Below are 20,260 nucleotides of genomic sequence, written 5' to 3'. Positions count from 1 at the left end.
TTACGCGCGGAATATTGTCTTGAATATTGCTCTCGGATATTTTTTCAAGAGTATTTTACATCGGTGTTCGGTACTTTTAGTTTCCACTTTTTGTCCTTTTTCCCACTCACTTTTACCCAAGTTTGGTGGAAATTGGTCGCCATGGTTACGAGACGTACTGCCTTAAGAAGATTGAAGACAAGCAATTTTCGAATGAAAACGTGTGTTCTTAACCTGCTTTCAGTAACAAAAATACGAGATGTTAATGAAAAGCATAACTGAATTTTATCACACCACATTCGGCTTGTTAGTTAGTGCTCTCCTTCTTTCTCGAAAGACAACGGACTGTGCCAGAAATGTCAGTTCGGCTTGTGTACGTACCATGGAAATATTGCATTACTTAATAGTTTGAGCAAAATGTAAAATGCCTGGTATCTTGACCGCCATTTTAAAAAGGGCACAGACTGGTCTCCAACTGCGCCATAGCGTACACTATTTACTTTTCTTTGTGAAGCGCACCACAGGCTATCTATTATATATCAACTCTACTTAAAACATTGTGATACAATATATTCTAAAGTAGAAGCGGGGAATTCAGTTACTCACTCTCCCTCCCACCCATGGTACCACAATGGGGAAGAGTCCAGAAGTTGATACCCACAACTACGCTAAAACTTTATTTGTGCCTGAAAGTGTATTATTGTGAGTGTTCTTAACGTTATCATCTACAATTTAAAGCGCCAATTCAGATGAAAATGACGGACCTTCGCTAATGTATAAATTGAGGGATATAACGACAAAATCATTCAAATTCCACCCGTTAATTCTTTCGAAGAGCTCAAAACAAGTTGGCCTTTTTTTTTCTTTTCCGTAACCAGCTGCCGAGTCTAAATTCAATAGTTTTTGTGATTTGTTTTCATTCGAGGGCGAGAACATTCGGGTGTCGTCACACGACATAAGCTTTCAACAAAACAATGCAAGATTTATGAAACCTCACGGAAAGCGAATAGATTAAAACAATTTGGCACACAGCATGTTTTATTTCATGTCTTACATAATTAGTGGTGCATTCTCAAGACATCTTTTAACAGCTAAAGATGTTTGTTATCACGAGTTACTTCTAACAGAACCAACAAGAAAACTGAGCGCCGCAACGTTTGTCCCAATGTGACTTCATAATGAATTTAATTAGTGTGGCCTGTTTGGTAAGACAATCTTCATTTTCTACAGGACTATGTATAAATATTATATTTTAAAGTTTGGGTTTATTTCATAATGGACGACAAAGCTACTGAATTCGCGCAATAACGCGAACTCCATTTTGCAAAAAAAAAAAATTGGAACGGCGCATTGGGGTTCAAGGAAACCATTCGCGTGAAAATGGAATTCACAACTATCGCATATTATTTGTTGGGTTTCATCAATTAAATTACAAGGCCTCGTAGGTAACTGAATTTCTAAATAAATGATAGCTCAGTCAGCTAAAGAGTTCCTCTAGCTTGTAGGAGAAATAGAAAAAGAAATTACCGTTAGCAGAGGACAGTGATATTATTGATTTTTTTTTTCAAATGATAAATTGCTTTCTAGAAATAAGAAATAAAACATTCTTCTGAAAACACTAAGTTGTCAACACCAAATTTCCATTCAACACTGAATATCTTCTTTTTAGAAAACAACCTTAATTTGTCTCATCTCTTGAAAAGTTGAAAACTCGAAACTGCGCACTGAAAACAGTTTTAATACTTGAAAGAAATGCGATGTCATGTTTTAAGCCTGGTGAATAAATGAGAGATGTATACCTGTGTAACTGGCTGCAAAGAATTAAAAAATTGTACGGTTTAAGTTATGATAAACGATCTCTCTTGTTATCAGAAAGCGTTTATCTCTGACGCAAAAATTGTAAAATTGTAAATTTTCGTTAGGTTGTGGTTATAATTTCTGAAACTGTGCCAGGATGACATCATAAAATGTAGCCATGGAAATAAATGCCTTCTCAGAGTAAACTTCAAAGAACACGAATGGTAGTGCTGTCTGAATTCCAACATTTCTGGAAACGAAATTTTAGGAATCCTGACTAGTCTTGATCCTGCCACTTTTACAAGTGGAAAAGCTTTTATAAAGCGTCTCTTCGTCCTCGAGTTTATGTGGGTTTTAATGTGTTCTCAATATTCTTAACGCCGCCAAGGAAATTGGACATTTTCCCGCAACCTTTTGCCTGTCGTAACTTTAAAAAAAAAACACGGCCTTTAATCTTTTTTTTTTTCAAAGTTATGATGACGAGACTTTTGGCACATAAGCCATCTTTTCTGTGAGGAAGAACTGAGTTCCTTCTTGGATAGGAAGTTTAAACATTTAAATATCTGTAAATTTATTTTGCCGTTTTAATTAAGTTTAATACGACCCATTGTTTGAAACAGAGACAAAAAGAAAACAAAGCAAGCGGTGATAACATTCTAGAAGGACTTACATTAATTTATAAAATTTTCGAAATGATTTAAAGATTTGTAGCTTTTATTGCATTGACTTGATAGAAGAGAAAGACATTCAGAATTATTCTTGGTTTTATTGCGGGTGTTGTAGTGTTGCGTGTGTCCCGTGTGTGCCGTGCATGGATGTAATGTATTATTCATAATATTTATTTAATTTACTATTGCGACGTCCTAAATAGTGTAATGGATAACTGACTTTGCGGCAACAAAGTGTAAATTCTTCTGTCAAACGAGTTTCGAGACTTGGTTTGACACATTTTAGGCTACAAATAAACCATCGGCGAATTAAACTGAACTTTACAATTAGGTGTTGCGTTCTGTAAACTTTTGATGAGCGAACCAAAACAGACTTTCTCCGTATCAACGACCGTCGAAGTTTAGAATAAAAACAAAGTATTATTTCTTTAACAAAGAAAAACCAATAACCAATCATCGACATTCAAATCCTGGCAGTATGCCGGATGTTGATGGTATGCATGTATGCAGGATTCAGTTTCCGTTTTAGTTTTTTTTTTTTTTTTTTGGCCATTATTCTTGCACATCGTTAAAAGATAAATATATATTAAAAGATAAAAGATAAATAATAGCAAAGGAGAGAGGAACATATGGTGAGGATGCCCATAGAGAAACAATTATTTTGATGTTGAATAGCAAAAGAAAATGTGTGAATCATGAAATAAGATGGAGTATCGCGCCGGTAGACTTTGCACACCGGCAGCCTAAACGCCAGGTTTATGAACCATAAATTATCAATGAAGCCTGCAGTGCAGGTGTATTTTGGGGCGAGCAAACTTTCAGTATTCATTTTGTGAAATGCCTTGCTCCCATCTTGAAATTGAGGTGAGGAGAAGACTAGGCGGGCGTCAGGTCTCGTTCCGCCTCCCCACGTTTGGGAATCCAAGATGGCGGACCAATGCTCAAACGACTGTTTAAAATGCAGTACTCGGTCATAACAAAACACCTGCACTGCGGGCTAGTTATGCTGGTCTACTGCCTCGCTCGAACATTTTTATTGAAAACATTTCCCTCAGTGTTCGCCAATGCCCTTCACATTGCATTTTTCAACGTATCTGAACCGTGCACTTAAGAAGCAGAAAACATAATAAAAAGAATATCTGAATCTTCTTGCTTTCCGTTTTAAGGCCGAGGTGCATTAAAATAGCCTGTTTTGGTATTTGTTTTATTTGTTAGGTATTTCTTTATTTTTCTACTTCTGTGCATTTGGTGGAGGGAAACTCGAGCTTTGTAGGTGAGTGGTCTCGTTCTGTGTTCTTCAAATTTAGACCTACCTTGTTAATTTTATATGAAAAGGTCTACTACCTTTGTTTCACTAGCTACAGCCTCCCACGCAGTCGTTTTATTGCGGACTCGTATTAGGGAGGAGGTAATACGAGTCCCCTAAAAACGACTGCGTGGGAGGCTATTGTTTCCCTGCTTCTGAAGCAGACAAGCTTTACTACAGTTTCAAAACTGGCCATTAAAAAAAAGCCTTTGTTTTATAATGCCAGCCTTGTAATCAGTTTGGTCTTCGGCAGTGGTAGCATTCGTTGCATTTGTGGTGTTATTTGTAGTGGTTGTCTTACACTTGTCTATGGTATCACCAATCGCACCTAGAGAACCGATCCGATTCCATTAGTACTTTTCATTTGGCAAGGCTACATATAAAATATTAAAAAATCCTCCTTTTTTTTATCTTTTTGCAGGACGTGACTGTCTCGATCTTTTACACCATGGCTTCAACACCTCTGGTTTGTATGACATTGACCCTGATGGTAAAGGCGTCTTTCGAGTGCACTGCGATCAGGAAACAGCGGGAGGTGGCTGGGTAGTGTTTCAAAGGCGCGTGGATGGTGCTGTTGCTTTTCAAGGACAAAATTGGAACCAGTATAAAAACGGATTTGGCAGCCTGTCTCATGAATTCTGGCTTGGCAATGATAAATTACATAGAGTCACCTTGATGAGCCAGCAGCTTCTAGTGGAAATTGAAGGCTATGCACAGGACGTAGCGCATGCGTCGTACAAACGTTTCTCCGTTCAATCGGAGAACGAAAAGTACAAACTTACTGTGGGAGGATATTCGGGTACAGCAAATGACTCGCTTTACTTCCACAACGACATGATGTTTAGCACTATCGATCAAGACAATGATGCAAATAACAATGAACATTGTGCTAACATGTATCCTGGAGGATGGTGGCATAATATTTGTTTTATCGCGTTCTTGAACGGTAACTATACGTCTAATTACGGGATTACTTGGTTTACATGGAAAGATTCTTTTTCTCGGCTGAAACGAACATCAATGAAAATACGAACACTTAGGGGTAAGTGTACCATGATGTTGAACACAATGGTGATAACGATGTCGTTTATTATAATAGTGATGATGATGATGATGATGATGATGATGATGATGATGTTGATGATGATGATGATGATGATGATGATGATGATGATGATGATGATGATGATGATGATGATGATGACTGTTATAATGACGATGACAATGACGATTACTACTTGACGAAGATGGCGAGGTGACGGTTGACAATTGTTATGGTGTTGATAATCGGTACGAAGATAAACATTTATTCCACGAGCGCGCGCTGGATACGACACGAGGCGCGTAGCACCGAGTTGGTTATAATCGTCTTATCGTCGCAAGTGGAATGATTGTTTTATTATGTATGCTGTTTTGAAATGTAATTTACCATTATTCAGCGATGCTCCCAACGGCTCTTTTCTTCTTAATGCTGCATACTTCAGTATTCCATGAAATTTCCAATTTGATAAGTTTTTGAAATTGACATATGATTGTCATATTTTTCAGAGAGACCCTGGGACTTCTATCTTAGCTTTGCTGGAACCCATACCCAAGATTTTGCTTCAGTTCCGGTCGTGTTGGACTTTGAAGGATTTACAGCCTCATGGTGGATGAGAGGGCCCATTGCGCAAAACTGGTCAGCGGTGTTTTCACTGGTTAATGTGCCACAAGCCAAAATTTTGGAATTTTTGTTCTTGGGAGAAAAAAAATGCAGAATTAACTTGGACAGCAATGTTAGGTAAGTTATTCTGCAAGGAGTGTGTTTATAACCCAAAGATTAATTTCAACGGGCTTTAAAAGGACAAAATACGTGCATTAAGGTGTGTTTCAATATCTGCATTGAAAGTTGTTAAAAATTAAAATCTGATTGGATTCTCCAAATTGATCGAGTGAAAGCTCACGTCATTGTAGGAGGTACGTTCTGGAAAAAGATGAAAAAACATATTTATTATAGTATTTTGCGGCAATAGGGTTATTATTCTTGACTTAATAGCATCGTTGTTGTTGTTGTTGTTGTTGTTTTATGTTTCTGTATTTTTTTACCTCCCTCCTTCATCCCAGGGAAAACACGTCAAATCACGCCTTTGCAGATTCCGAATGGCATCACTTGTTGTTAACGTGGAACGTTATCTCCGGCCAATGGTTTTTCCGTGTGGACAACAAAATAGGATTCCACAGCTCCAGCTCCCCAAACCCGAATCCATTCCCAGGGGGCCATTTGATTCTTGGCCAATCACGCAACAGATCCGGGGACATAAACGAAGGACTAAGCTTGAGAGCAGATGTCTTGCACTTCAACATTTGGGAACACGTGTTCACTGAACAGGAAGCTCTGCAGATCTACTCAGATTGCAGAGTCCTGCTAGGCACACTGGTTCCTTGGCCGGAGATTCAAGTCAGACTACATGGTGATGTAAAAAGGACTGAATTTGTTAGATGCCAAGCTAAAGGTGCAGAGATATTTATTTATTTATTGAGCTTTGCCTTGAAATAGATACACGGAAGACACTCAGGCAGGGGAGCCACTAAAGCAAGAGCCAACTACAGTGGTCCCCTTACATTAAAAATAATACGTAAACCATGGGGAACACGTACATTAGTTGTCAAAAAAGACTGAAAACACCACGGCGACTGCTGCATCAAACTGCGAGCGGCGTTGCATTTAGGGCAGAATGATAGTACTCCACGATCTTATATCGTCCTGATAAAAATTGAATCAAATGAATGCAATGCTCTGTTTAATGCTTTACTTGGGTGATTACTTACACCAATAAGTCATCACTTGCATCATTTCAAAGGACATTTAGGCCAGTAGCTTACCGGTCGTCTCACCGACGAAACTCTTTCAAAAAATCCTTTTAAAATGATTTCTGTGGTCAAGCTTCTATAAATACCTGAAAATGCGGGAAGAGTCGGTATTTTGCCTCCACTACACAAACGATAAAACAGTCACGCACGCAAGGCTTTGAGGCGTGGACGCGTTGCACAGCCAGGCCCAAGATTTTATCCACGCACGTAGCAATGCTGTGTGCACAACAGCCGGACACGTAAATCCCAAATAATAAAAAAAAGGACTGTCTTTCCTCAACCAGCGCCATGGTGCTTACCTTCGGGGTTTTAAGGCACGGTCCATAACGAATATCATTAAAGAAATGCACTTCTGACAGAAGTTAAATTTTTGAAAATTTAAGATTGTTCTGAACCCCTCGGGTAGAATTTTTTAAACTTTTCAAGAAGTTGTTTCTAAACATGCTGAGGGGGCCACGGAACTCGGTTTTTAGTTATAATCGCTTAAAGGTAAAATTAAGGGTGGTTTTAACAGGTGTTATGGTTATCTATTATGCTGTCAATATAATGACCATAACTTGTTCACTAATGTTTGGGCATGTTATTGATACCATTATTATTGTGTTAAGTGATAAAGCATGGTTCTATTAATCTGTCAAAGTATAAGAGCTGCAAAGTGATGCAAACCAGTGCCAGCTGTCTTATGCTGGCGCGCGAAACAACGCCAGTTTTAGGTTTTAACGAGTTTTCCACTGTGAACTTTTCTGAAAATTAACTCAATGTATTTGCACTCCAAAAACTCTTAGGGAGAATTATACATAGACAACTGCAATAAATGGCAAAAACGAAAATTGCACAAATTGACTAAACGTATATATACAGAATTTGTTTTGACTGTAGTAAAAGATACTTTGGAGTTTCTCTCTTCTTTACACAAAAAATAGCGAAATTTTACTGCACGAATTTCGGAAAAACACATCATCCGCTGGTTGCCATGGAGTAACGGTGTTTTTAGCAAAGAATAAGGATTTAGGTCCTCGAAACTATTGTTTGAACCCAGTTATGTTCTCAGTGCTGAAAGAACCAGCGTCAAGAAAAATGTACGCCACTACCAGCGAAAACTGAAGAAATGGTATACTAATTGGAGCGACCTTAGATGTGATTTATATTTGTATTCCTGGGCCAATTAAGTAAACACAATGCGAACAACATTTTATACGTTTCACCTCAAACTTCATTCCAGAATGGCGTTTACGAATCCTAAATAGCGTAGTTACGGTTACCACTATTTACTTGCACATTCAAAAGTTGGCTCACAATTAAATTAAGACCCTAAGATTTTAGTCAAATAATCATCTTTAACAATTTCTTGGAGGATTCGATTTACACTTAACTCAATCTCGTACCCAGAGTCTTCAGGCTTTTTGGTCAGCGAGGGGCAACGCCAGGAAGACTCTAGGGACATCGAAAAATTTAATTTTTTTGATGGGCTGATCCGTAACGGTTTCCATTGTTTTACCGCAGAAATCCTGCGGTAATAAAATTCGATGTCCCCAGAGTCTCTCCTGGCGACTAACCCTCTGGCCAAAAGGCCTGAGAACTCTGGGTACGAGATTGCACTCAACCTGGAAGGAGTGGTCACGACCGACACAGTTTTGGCGAACCAAAGATCCAAAATAATGATCACGGGTGACGTTGACTGACATCATTTTACGTTCACATCTGTTTTATGCTTTGAATTATTACTAACAATCTTTCTATCCTCAAATTTAGCGACGTACGACTGGCCGCTTTCAAATATATACAAAAACAACAAGTTGCCAGAACTGATAACTGGTAGGGAGGCAACTGCTTCTGGGGATCTGAATTTTATAAATTCGAAGCTTGGGGTCACCAGCAGAGAGCAGAAAACTTTCATTAACCTTCATAGTACAACATCGGCGTGTTTGGGCAACCTGGACCTGTGTGAGAATGGACTATCTATAGCCTTTTGGATGAATTACAGAGGTTAGTGGGATGTGTTTGTTTATTTATTTATTTTTTTTTTCAATTTATTGTTTCTACTTTAAAGGCAGCATATTAAAATAGTCATTTGCAACAGTGACTGACACTACATGGCATGTTGTTAACGATGTACTATTAATAATTGCAACTACAGTGCGACCTGTAGAACCGGGCTACTTGAAAGAAAACAACCAATCACGGCGTTTCTTGAGAACATACGATTCTCGTGCTTTTGTTCGCAAATGGATCTTTCAGGAAGCTATCTCGTTTATTGATTGTTTCCTCGTTTTAAAGTATCGTTTCCACAGACATGTAAGGAATCAACGAGAGTCGAAAGGCATACGGAAATATCTGGATGAACAAGTGTTTGGTTTACAAAACAAACAAGCAAGCATTTCTGTTTTTCAAAATGGAATTTTCAACTTCTTACGGCACTTTTTTCATTGTCTGATGATTGTTATGTTTATATTACTAGTTTTTATAGATTTTGCCCAATTTTTGGTGGTTTGAATTAGTTTTTAGAACATCTTGTAATCCAGCTTAGTGAATCTAATATGACCACTGTTTGGAGATCATGACTAAATTCCTCATTATGTGAAGTCATCGGCTTATTATACGGAATAGAAACGCCTCGATGTTACATCGTCATAGCGTTAATACTCTTTGCTCTTCTGGAGAAAAAGGTGGGAGGAGTAGGTCTCACTCAGAAACCAAAGGAGCCTGATTAAAATAGTTGTAGGATACAATGTAAAAACTTTGGTTTGCAGCATTTCCTTCCTGTGCACTTGTTGTGCTGATTATAAGTCCCATGTTTGTATTTGACATTCTCCCTGAAAATTGCACTAAAACAATTATTCCCCTCTGGGTCACTAAATATTAGTAGATATTACCTCATCTTCGGCTCCACAAATATTCTACAGTATTTACTTCGCCTCCACCGAATTATTGTTGATTATAATATACTTACCACAGTTTGTTGTTTTCATCAATCCGATTGCTTTTAATTCTGCATATGATATACTGCGCAATATACAGTCCGCATTTCATTTCGAAAGCCCGCGTTTCCAAAATAAACAGGAAAATTTACTTTATTTCTTTTTCATTTCCTTTCGGATGTGTAGCATTTTTCCTGTAGTTGAGTATGTTATGTTTTGAACTATTTCACACAATCTCGTTACCTGAATAAATGGTTAACGCGTTCTCTAAATAATTCGTAAATATAACGTACGGATAGAGAGAATGCAAAGTGGCTGACCACAAAACAGCATTTGCGACAAAGCAAAGTTGTTTGTGACAAGGCTATAAAACCTTCTTTTAATAATTCTAAATTACCAAATCGGCTAAGAACTCATTGGTGCCGCGCGCCTCATTGGCTGAGTACAGTGACATAATTAGGAGTGATGGTAAAATCATCTCCACTGTTTTCTTTCATTTTTAGTCAATTTTGTTTCCGATATTCTGGGAGTGAACAGCAAATATCAAGATGTGTTACGTGAATGGCTTGTTCCATCGATACCAGCACATTCCCATTGGATTATTTGCTACAGAGCTTCCGATCACGGTTTTGGGGCGCAGGCGTTTCATCAGAAATGTAAAGGCGTCAGTGCGACTGTCAGTTTGGTGAAAGTAGGACGGTTTGTGTTCGGTGGATTTTCCGACAAACGATGGGGAGGTATGTAGCGTGGTTTACATCATAGTTCAAACATATGTATTACGAAATTGCCCCCAGGATATTACCAAGAAAGCGCTCTGATTATGAGAAGGTGACTCATCACCTAGAAATCGTACCTGTTTTCACATTTTTTTGGCCAAAATGGCCCCCAGGCTTGACATCAGGAAAATGGCTAAGCCCTGTTCACACTAGGTACCCGGGTCGCGTTGTAGGGCACAGGCGGTAGTCTGAACACAAAACAAACCTGTCAAATGACAGGCTTTGAATGGCGCTCTCATTGGCGTATTTTAAAGTCTCATGTTGCATCTTGAAATTCCATTGTCTCATTTTAATGTTAAATCTCGTAGACCAAAGATAAAATGTGAACCGAGAGTTTTGGCGGGAATATAACGTCATAGAATGTAGTGTAAGTAATTCCTCGCAGCGTCAAAACGGTTTCTGGCTTCCCATACGGCATGCAGCAAAGAGAAGATCTTTAAAAGATAATGATCACTGACGATAATCCCTTGCTTTTCTTTAAAAATATGATTACGAACCAACCTTGTTCCCAACTGAAGGCTTATTTAGTTTGGTTATTCCTATCCCTTAAGAAATACAGTTTTTCCCTAGTCCTGCTATGCATGAATGTTTGTCCTCCAACAAATATGTTTTCGAGAAGTGAACAGGTTTTCGAGGACAAAGCTGAATGAAGACATTTTCGAGAAGCAACCTTTTAATAAAAATGTATGCCGTATGTGAAGGACAAACATACTTCCCAATCTTAGGAAGATTCTAAATTTCTACCTCGATTTGAAAGTGAATCGTTGCATATGGAGTAATAACAGTGCCCAGGCCAGCAATAAAGACCTGCCTTCTGTTGCCAGGAGAAATTATCGATGATTGTACAAATTTAATAAACGAGAAAAAGGTTTGTCTGTTCTCCTTTTGCAAAATGTTAATCCCATCACAGTTTATACGATCTTCCATTGTAATAATAAAAAGATCTCCTGACAATGATTAAAAGTAACACCAGTTAGGCAGCTATCTCCTTTGGCCTCTCAAAACAATAATCATTTTGACCGCAAGAGGCGATCTTGGTGCAAGGCTTCGCACAGTAAAGAGGTTGGGAGAAGAACAAGGGCGCTCTCTTGTTGCACGTACCGTAAACCCTCTGTTAAGCTCCCCCCCCCCCCCCCCACTCAAATAAGCACCCTCACTAGTAAGTGCCCAGAGGAAGAAAGCTACTAAGCTTCCCCTCCACCTCCCTCCCTTTTAAGCACCCCCCTCCCCCCTTATTCTTCACAACCAAATTACATGCAGTACATTAACGGTATTTAGTTTTCAACATTTCGATTTCGCTTACCGTGTTATTTAGGTTATCATTTACCATTTACAATATTTGTTCTTCATAAATTTCAAGTTTCCTTCAAGTGAATAAAGATGTTCAAAAACAACTTGTACAACAACTATAATATCACTCAAATCTCCATATTAGACAGTCGTTGCCCTCGTCCAAGGAAATAGGGAAGCGTAACTCTAGCCTATTTCTTCAATTTTTTTATCTAATTTTTGCTGCCAGTAATGCGTTTCGCTAAATTAAAAAACCTCCCCCCCCCCCCCCCCTAAAACCCCCTCCCATCAAACATGCTTGAAATAAATAAGCTCCCGGGAGCTTAATAGAGGATTTACGGTGTATAAATGGCAGAAAATGGAGTTTGTCTCCAGGAACTTACCCAGCATTGTGAGCTCGTCATAATCAGCCTTTGGTGGGAGGTGGTATCAGAATAAAAATGTTGTTGGAAACTCAGCAGATTGTTTCTTGAATTGCACGATCAGGGCAAACTAAAACCCCTTAACTTAAAAATGTAGATCAAGTTGCCATAATTGTTTCTGTTTCCTTAAATAAAACAGGACAGTCCGCACAGTATCTTCGGAGTAAAAGAGCCTTTCTGTTCAGTATTGTAAACCCTGCTGGCCTTGGTCCTGTTAAACTTCATGTCAAACCTCATAAATTAGACAAGGCGTTGAGACGCGACCCAACCGCTGGACCCATTTTTGGTGAGAACGACCTTTACGTTGGAGACTACAGTCACGGCTCAGCGGTATCATTCAGCGACCTTGGTCATGCGTACGATTTGCCCAATGACACGTTTGAAGCAGGCTCACTGGATGCCAGGACGTTTTTAGCCGGAAGTTACAAATTTATCCCCGACAACATTGAGGTGTTTGGTTACGCTGGTATGTATTGATGCTTAAAGAATTGCTTGAAGGGAAATGTAATGTAATATTTTAAGCCTGGTGAACAAATGAGAATGATGTATTATTCAGTAATGATACAGGCAAACTCGGAATAAGCAATTCCCAGTGCTCCTATCAGGAGTCGAACTAGTAATCGTCAGGCTTTAGGTTCGACTCCTGATAGGAGCACTCGGAATTTCTTTTTCCGAGTCTTCTTGTGTCATTACTAAATAATATATCATTCTTAAAGAACTGCTTGTGTCAAATGTTCTCACACAACAGTTTGTCTTAAGTTCCTTTCGGAAATGAAGAGTGTGGCAGATCGGTTGTTCAAATTCGGTATAAGCTTCCCAACTATTTTGTGTGGGGTTGAGTTAGGAAGACTGACATCGTCAGTAAACTCTGAGATTATTAAAGCTTTGGCGGTTCTCCAAGAAACATTTCCTAATTGTAGTCGATTACAGGAACTAATATGACGTCAGAAACTACGCCATGAATTCCATGGGGCGGTCAACTTGGATCCGTCCAATTTCCTTTTCTTTGTTTTGTTTTGATGTTGTTAGTTTCTTTTAAGCCTCCTAAAATTAACAAACTTGGGCAACATGTAATCAGGACCAACAAAAACAGGCTAAAATGATCTTAAAAAGTAAAAATTCAGGAAACGAGTGAGGCGAAATATGGTTTCCATGTTGGATCAGCAAAGTTATCGAGAGATGGGGCAAGTGAATGAAAAAAAAAAAAAGGATGGAGATTAATTACTTCAGGTCACGATGGTCAAAACTTACGGTGTCTCTCTCAAATGACTTTATAAAATTATATAAAAAGCAAATTAGTTTATCATCGTAATGTTAGCTGTTATACCATTATAGCGTTTCTTTATTGGTCTTGTTTTATTTGGAGTCAGGGTGCCCTATTTTTGGGAAATCAAGAAATCCAAGGTGGGGCGTCAACAGAATTAATGACGTAAATCCACGTCGTATGACTTCATTTGCGGACCCAACAAAAGAAATATATGAAAAGCGTTCATGTTTGTATAAAAAAGGGGAGATTACTAGACTCACCAAATCTCAGACGCAAAAATCCTCTCCAGTAGAAGCCTGAGGAATGTTACGCTTAGCTGAGTACAGTACTGCTAAGGCGCTTTTGCTGTATTTTAGTCAAAAATGTTCAAATTAAAATTTGACAAAGAACATGTTTTAAAACGTGAAGTTCCTCTTACGACGAAGAAAATATGAAGATTTTTCTCTAAGGAAGAATTACATCATCCACTTTTTTAGGCTTTTTAGGCACTTTTCTTTTTTGCAGGGCCATTATTGATATCAGCATTTTATGCTAAAGAGGTTGCCCTTGTTAAATAACATTTATTATTATTATTATTATTATCATCATCATCATCATCATCATCATCATCATCATCATCATCATCATTATTATTATTATTATTATTATTATTATTATTATCAAGCATGATAAAGTGATCGTTTTGATTATGAAAATTACGGGCATAATCATATTTACGACGTTTCGGTATCCTCGTGAAACCATCATCAGGTCAAAATATTATGTTCAACAGATAACAAGAATATTAATGTTCAAGTTCAAGTCCCTTGAGGCTAGGTGAACAGTTTTGCTTTTATCGAGTCACTGTGAATATTTAGACACGGTTTGTGCTCACTTTGCTGGAGCATTTCTTAAGAATGTGAAACATATTAGATGTTATTGTTCTTGATGGATGTTGACTTTGGCTGTGATTGAATATTGATCCAGATCTTTTATGCTCATCGATTCGTTGGTAAAGATGCCGGCGCGTGTAACCAACATAGCTGGCAGAACACCAGCCACATTCAAATTTGTAAACAACTGATTGTTCGTTGACCAACGCGGGCTTGATTTCTTTATGTTTGAGATCTCCAACTTTCCGAGAGATGAAGACTGGGCATAAGTCGATGTTTAACAGCTTACCAAGATCCTTCAACTGTTTGCGCGCAGAGTCAGCTGATTTTCGTTCCTTGCATGGTAGAACAATTCGTACTGATTGCAGGTCAGGTGTAGGTTTGCATGAAGGTGCTGGTGTTTGTTTGGATGTAATAAAATTGGAAATGACTGAATAAGCTGTTCAGGATATGCCAACTTATTCCTACAGTTTTGTTTTGTTCAAGATCGTCATGCATTACTGAAAGTTCATTTACTTTCTCTTCTAAGGAGAGCTTTTGCGCCTTGCTAGCCTCTAGCTTGTTCTCCAAGTCTACGGCTTTCTGCTGTAGACTAGCGCAGCTGTTTGACACTGTTTTCATCTTGTTCTTTCGCTCCTCATTCTCTTTCACCACAGAGTCGACCCTTGCTTGTGTGAACTCTAGACTAACTCGTAGTTCTTTGTAATTTCTTTTTAAAGTTTTCTGTTCTTCCAGCGTTAAGTTGGTATTAGTTTCAATTCTTTTCACCGCCTCCCATATCGTTGCTAGTGTTAAGTTTTGGCCAGATTGAACGCCACGTGCAACGTCTCCCATAGTCGCTGAATTTTCTTCATTAAATCGCTTTGCGTTTGGAGATTTTATAGATTCTTCGCTGCTGGCACTACTAAGATCGCTTCTTTTACGTACAGTCCGGCTAGTCTCCGTCATTCTCCTGCTGTTATCCCATGTTTTACCTCACTGAGCCACAGAGCTCAAAGAAGCACGTCCGCCATGTGCAGCCTCTTGTCCCAACCTAATAGCACTTTGAATTTATTTATCACATTACGTATTTGATTTCTTCACAAGTCAGGCCAAACATGGGCATCTATGTCGGTCAATTTTTACTAAGTTCAAGCGAAGGCAATTCAATTCTTTTGTGAGTTATTCCGGAAACAAAATCATCAAACTATCAATAAGAAAATGAATTGATCGCGATATTTTTTGTGTTTTTCCTTTTGTGTTAATTGTTCAGTCAACAAACAGGTAATGAATTCGAATTCTTTGACTCCATCGGCAAGCGCAACATATATGGACGCCAGAATGGCCCCTTATGAGGCACGCCCCAGCAACCCTAATGGATGGTGTCCCTTCAATAATGTCGGTGGACGGTGGTTGGCGATTGACTTAGGAGCCTGGCAACGGATCAACAAAATAGAATTGGTGAAACACGACAGTGACACGAATTATGTCACCAAGTTTAAAGTCAGCTACAGTGATGACGGGCAGTCGTGGACTTGGTATAACAACGAGCAGGTATTAGACTAGTGTATAAGTACTTTAATTCAAGACCTTTTGGGTACCTTTAATGCTACCATACGAACCGCGTGTTTGAAATTTCATTCTCAAACTCATTAATAATTCATCAAGAGAAAACAAAGAAAATCACTACCGTGACCGTGGTTTGGATATGTGATCCTAATTACCATAAAATTTTGCCAACTTTAGCCTTGTATTTCTCTAAGAATTATTGATCATTTGAGAAGCCATATCAAACACTCGAAAGTGTGTTTCATCAGATATCCAAACACCTCGAAGTCGTTTAAAAAAAACTCGGCTGCGCCTCGTTTTTTCAACCTACTTCTCATTTTTTGGATATCTAATGAAACAAACCTTCTCGTGTTTGATATATTACATCAACAAATCATCAGTCAATCCATTTGTCAGGCTGACAACCCTGGCCAGTCAGTTTAAAAATGGAATGTACCATTTTGAAGACTTTGCTCTAAGCATGCTTCAAACCATCCTCGGAGACCCAGGGGCAGTTAGTCGGGTAGCAGGGATTTTCGTGGTCGAAAGTTTACTGTAAGAACGAGATGAGTTCGTCCCGTTCTCACAGTAAACTTTCGCTCTCGAAAATCCCTGTTACCCGACTAACTACCCCTGGGTCTCCGAGGATGACTTCAAACTGGAATATTTTGAAAGTGGTATGTGTCAGATTTGAAGGAACCCGAAGGACTAGCAGATAGCCAGTTTTTGAATTGGTGCATTTAGTTTTCAAAATAACCAGTCTGGCCTACAAGTTCTGGCAAATGAAGAGAAGCCTTAGTTTATACACATCATCCATGTCTGCCCTCTGTGATTGATTGTGCCGAACAAGAGAAATTACATGAAGTCTACATTAAAGGCAAGGGAAAATGTTTAGTGGTGTCATTTAAGCCTGGTTTTTACTAGCGACGCAAGCACAGACGCAAATACAAGCGCAAGCTTAAGAATGCTTCTTCCACCGTGAAAACGGCCTCGACGCAAGCGTAAAAAAAAGAGCAATCACAAGCACAAGGATAAAAATTTTTCCTTTCCTTTTGGTAAATGCACGGGATGACGTACGAAAACAAGTGCTGTCTACAGCTCATACTACGGGCTCAAACTCTGTTGGGCAGGATAGTGAACCAAATACATCCCAAAGCACAAACACAAACACCATATCAACTGGCCTGAAACAACTATAAACACAATGACACAATGATACGAAAAAGCAAAACGTGTCATTGAAAGGAATTCCAAGCTTAATTAACCATGTGCCAAAAATTAAGTGCAAGCTGTTACGCCTTAAAACTGTTGCTAAACAAGAGCAAGGTTTTATAAGCTTTTAACCCAACGAAAAAAGGGCTAGTACTAAAGAAGCATTCTCTTGAAAAACTTAGCATTGGAGAGCCTTAAAGTGCTACTATGACGAAATTTGTGTCTTTCTTATCTGAGCCATTTTAAAACATAAACAAGTAGTCTGTATGTGAAGAAGAATGCTGTTTACTATTTTCAAATATCTCTTTTTGTTCCAGAGATATTCAAGTTTTTAAAATATGCAAATTAGCCAAGTGATGACGTCACAAACTCAACCGAATTTTGGTCAAATATTATGAAAAAAGATATCGCAGCCAATTTGTATCAGAAATGCTTGATTCTTTGCAGTGACATTGTTCTAGGTGCGCTCCATAATATAAGCTTGTCACTTTTGTTACCATGGCAACATACTGGGTTCCAGCCTCCCTGATACGTAAGGCTTTGCTGGCCACCTTCGGCATTCTATTTTGATATTTGTCAATGGTGCCTCATCTGCATGATCCAGCAAGCGTATAAATATGTTAGGTCGAGTTCAAGGCTTTGTTAAATGTTTTTCAAGCTGAAAATCACTAAAATATTGAAATCAGGCGGGAGGGGACTGGAAAAGAGTGAGTTGCCATGGGAACCGAATTTTTATAGCCGTAGGTGTATTGCCTTTAAAACTATTAGCCGGCCAGGTTTCAATGGTCTCTGCTGTAAATTGACTGAGATAGCTCCATTTATATACTTGCTGTTATATTGAGTTGAGAATATGACGTCATCAGTCCTCTCATTTACATATTTTACACATTTTTCAAACGTGAATATCTCAGGAACCAATGCAGATATTTAGAAACGGTAAACGGCGTTTTTAATCTTTTCTAGAATTCTATGTGATAAACCTTAAACTTTAAGAGGTAAAATTTTGATCATAGTAGCACTTTAAAGGTGTACGTTGGACAATTAAATTTTTTCGATCGGCGAATGACATTTCAGACAAGTAATAGATGAGGTCATGTACAGCATTTTCTTGAATTGTATTAAGCATAATTTTAAATAGAAGTCACTTTTCGAATCGGCCGGATGAAACAATTTTTTGGTTTCATTAGCGTCCCAGTTTGTTATGACTTCATTGCAGTTTGATAATGAAAGTCCAGGTGAAGTTCAACGATCTGGCAATTAGCAACAACAAACGCTCAAAATTCGTTCGTGCATCAATGAAAACGCAAGGTGATCGATAAATTTTTATTTATCAAGTTGTTTTTCAAAAGTCTTTTAGGCTATCGAGTAAGTACTGACATGGTGGTACAGTGGAACCTCGTTTTAACGAACCTCTATATAACAAAGTCGTCGGTATATATAACGAACGATATTCTCTACCCCGGTCTTTTAAAAAGTGTGGAAAAGATCCTCAATTTGACGAACTGCCAAGAGACCATGGTAATTGTTTCGTTTATATATCGACGTTCTCTATCATAAACTTTAAAAGGCCGGGCTGGAGGGTTATACCGAGGAATAACCGTTATACCGAGAAATTCAATTCGTTATATACAGGCTCGTTGAATCGAAGTTCCACTGCATAACGAACCCTCTTTAAAGCGAGCCAATTTGCCTTGTCCCTTGAGGCACTTCGCCAAATCGAGATTCTACTATGATACTAAGGTTGTGTTCGATTGACTGTATTCCGTAATAAGTATGAGCGTAAAAGCTGTTAGATTTCTCTTTTCAAGTCATTTTGGGAAGATATTTGTGCAAACGTTCGCTGACACATGATAATTTGAGAGCTATTTCGTACTTCAGTAACTCCAAAAGCCTCTCACGAGGGCTTTTTTGTCATCATTTTATGTATTCCTATTCCGGAATAGAGTCAATCGAACGCACCTTAAATGTGCCCATTGATTTTTCTTCAGTTGTTTTATTATATCTCTTTCTATTAACTTATCAGATATTTGATTGGCATCCAGCGCCACTGGTGAACATTACTACCAGGCACATCAAACTTCATCCACATACCTGGAACAGCGGGATCTGCATGCGAGTTAAAATCTACAAGCATGCTTCGCCTTCTGGGTTCATAGGTAGGCATTTCGATACTATGAAAAATCTATGGACAATTGTTAACACCGTTTTTACAATAACTGTCAAAATTTCCGCGCGTTGATAGACTCGTAGCTATGAGTAAAGACAATAACAATGACACCAGATGTAACGCGCGCATATTCTCAGCAAAAAATAAAATCAATTCTGCTCTTTTCGGGCCTTTTCCATGTTATTGTATAAAATAAATCGACGGCAGTTTCCCATGGTCTATTAAACAATTATTCCACGAGCGCGCGTTGGATATGAGATGATAGATAGCCAACGAGGCGCGCAGCGCCGAGTTGGTTATAATCATCTCGTATCCAACAAGCGCGAGTGGAATAATTGTTTTATTAAAAAATAATCAAGAAACATTGCTAGATCTTGTTGATTTCGCTTTGCAAGAACAATTAGAAGGCAATTTAATGGTCTCTATTTCTCGGGCATGGTATAATGGCTCATATACCATGGCCGCTAAGTCAATCAAATCGCTCGAATTGCATTATACAAAAAACTCTAATAGACCATAAAATGACGCCATAAAATGTTCAAGCTGAGTTATGAATAATTGATAACGTCTTTTTATGGTCTATAAGAGTATATACCATAAGAAACTGCCGTCGGTTTGTCAATTACAACTGAAATAGTCAGTCGACTGGGACGCTAATAAATACGTTATCTACAGTACTAACCACTTCACCAGAGACGACCCAAAAATCTCGTGTTCTAACTTAGTGAAGTTCCATCGAACCTATCGATGCCAATAGCCTCACCTGCACCATACATAAAAAGGACCAAAGAAAATTCGAAAATTAGTGTAATGCCAGATAGATAAAAAAAACTGGCCGATCACTCGTTGGAGTCTTCATAGGTAATAACAGCATTGTCTAAATGGAGTAATAAGGTTTAAAAGAATTTCCTTAGGGTGCAAGAATACGGCTGCTCAGGCAGTCAAACATCATAGTCAATGGTCATTTAACAATCCAGCCTAGAATAACAGTTCCATATAAATTTACTAACCTAGGGCGAGGCCTCTTATATTAAAGGAAACCGCCACTGTTGAAATAAGTTAACGTTAAATTATTGAGCTTACAATCTCTTTTTACATTTTGTTGGAAAACATGGAAATAATATTTCTGTATTCGACAAGAGAGCATTTGATTATCACTCATTTTTTTTTAATTTCCTGGGCGCTGCTATGTTTGATTTCATGACGTAA

The 20,260-nt window shown here is 38.5% G+C and overlaps 1 protein-coding gene across 1 annotated transcript in view; it reads left to right on the top strand.

Annotated features, from left to right (window-relative positions):
- The first annotated feature begins 1,078 nt into the window (after positions 1–1,078).
- Positions 1,079–20,260, top strand: part of LOC146453646 (uncharacterized) — a 30,240-nt gene continuing 11,058 nt past the window's right edge. Inside the window, exons 1-10 of the mRNA XM_085096395.1 lie at positions 1,079–1,184; positions 3,660–3,717; positions 4,172–4,792; positions 5,299–5,530; positions 5,854–6,242; positions 8,353–8,586; positions 10,022–10,255; positions 12,146–12,472; positions 15,398–15,678; positions 18,908–19,040. Of these exons, the coding sequence (XP_084952521.1) occupies positions 1,158–1,184; positions 3,660–3,717; positions 4,172–4,792; positions 5,299–5,530; positions 5,854–6,242; positions 8,353–8,586; positions 10,022–10,255; positions 12,146–12,472; positions 15,398–15,678; positions 18,908–19,040 (2,536 nt within the window). The 5' untranslated portion in view covers positions 1,079–1,157. The remainder of the gene's footprint in view (positions 1,185–3,659; positions 3,718–4,171; positions 4,793–5,298; positions 5,531–5,853; positions 6,243–8,352; positions 8,587–10,021; positions 10,256–12,145; positions 12,473–15,397; positions 15,679–18,907; positions 19,041–20,260) is intronic.

The sequence above is a fragment of the Pavona decussata genome, unplaced genomic scaffold, assembly GCF_977016875.1.
Source record: "Pavona decussata unplaced genomic scaffold, jaPavDecu1.1 SCAFFOLD_324, whole genome shotgun sequence".
Classification (NCBI taxonomy): Eukaryota; Metazoa; Cnidaria; class Anthozoa; order Scleractinia; family Agariciidae; genus Pavona; species Pavona decussata.
This window is presented reverse-complemented; position numbering and strand designations above follow the sequence as displayed.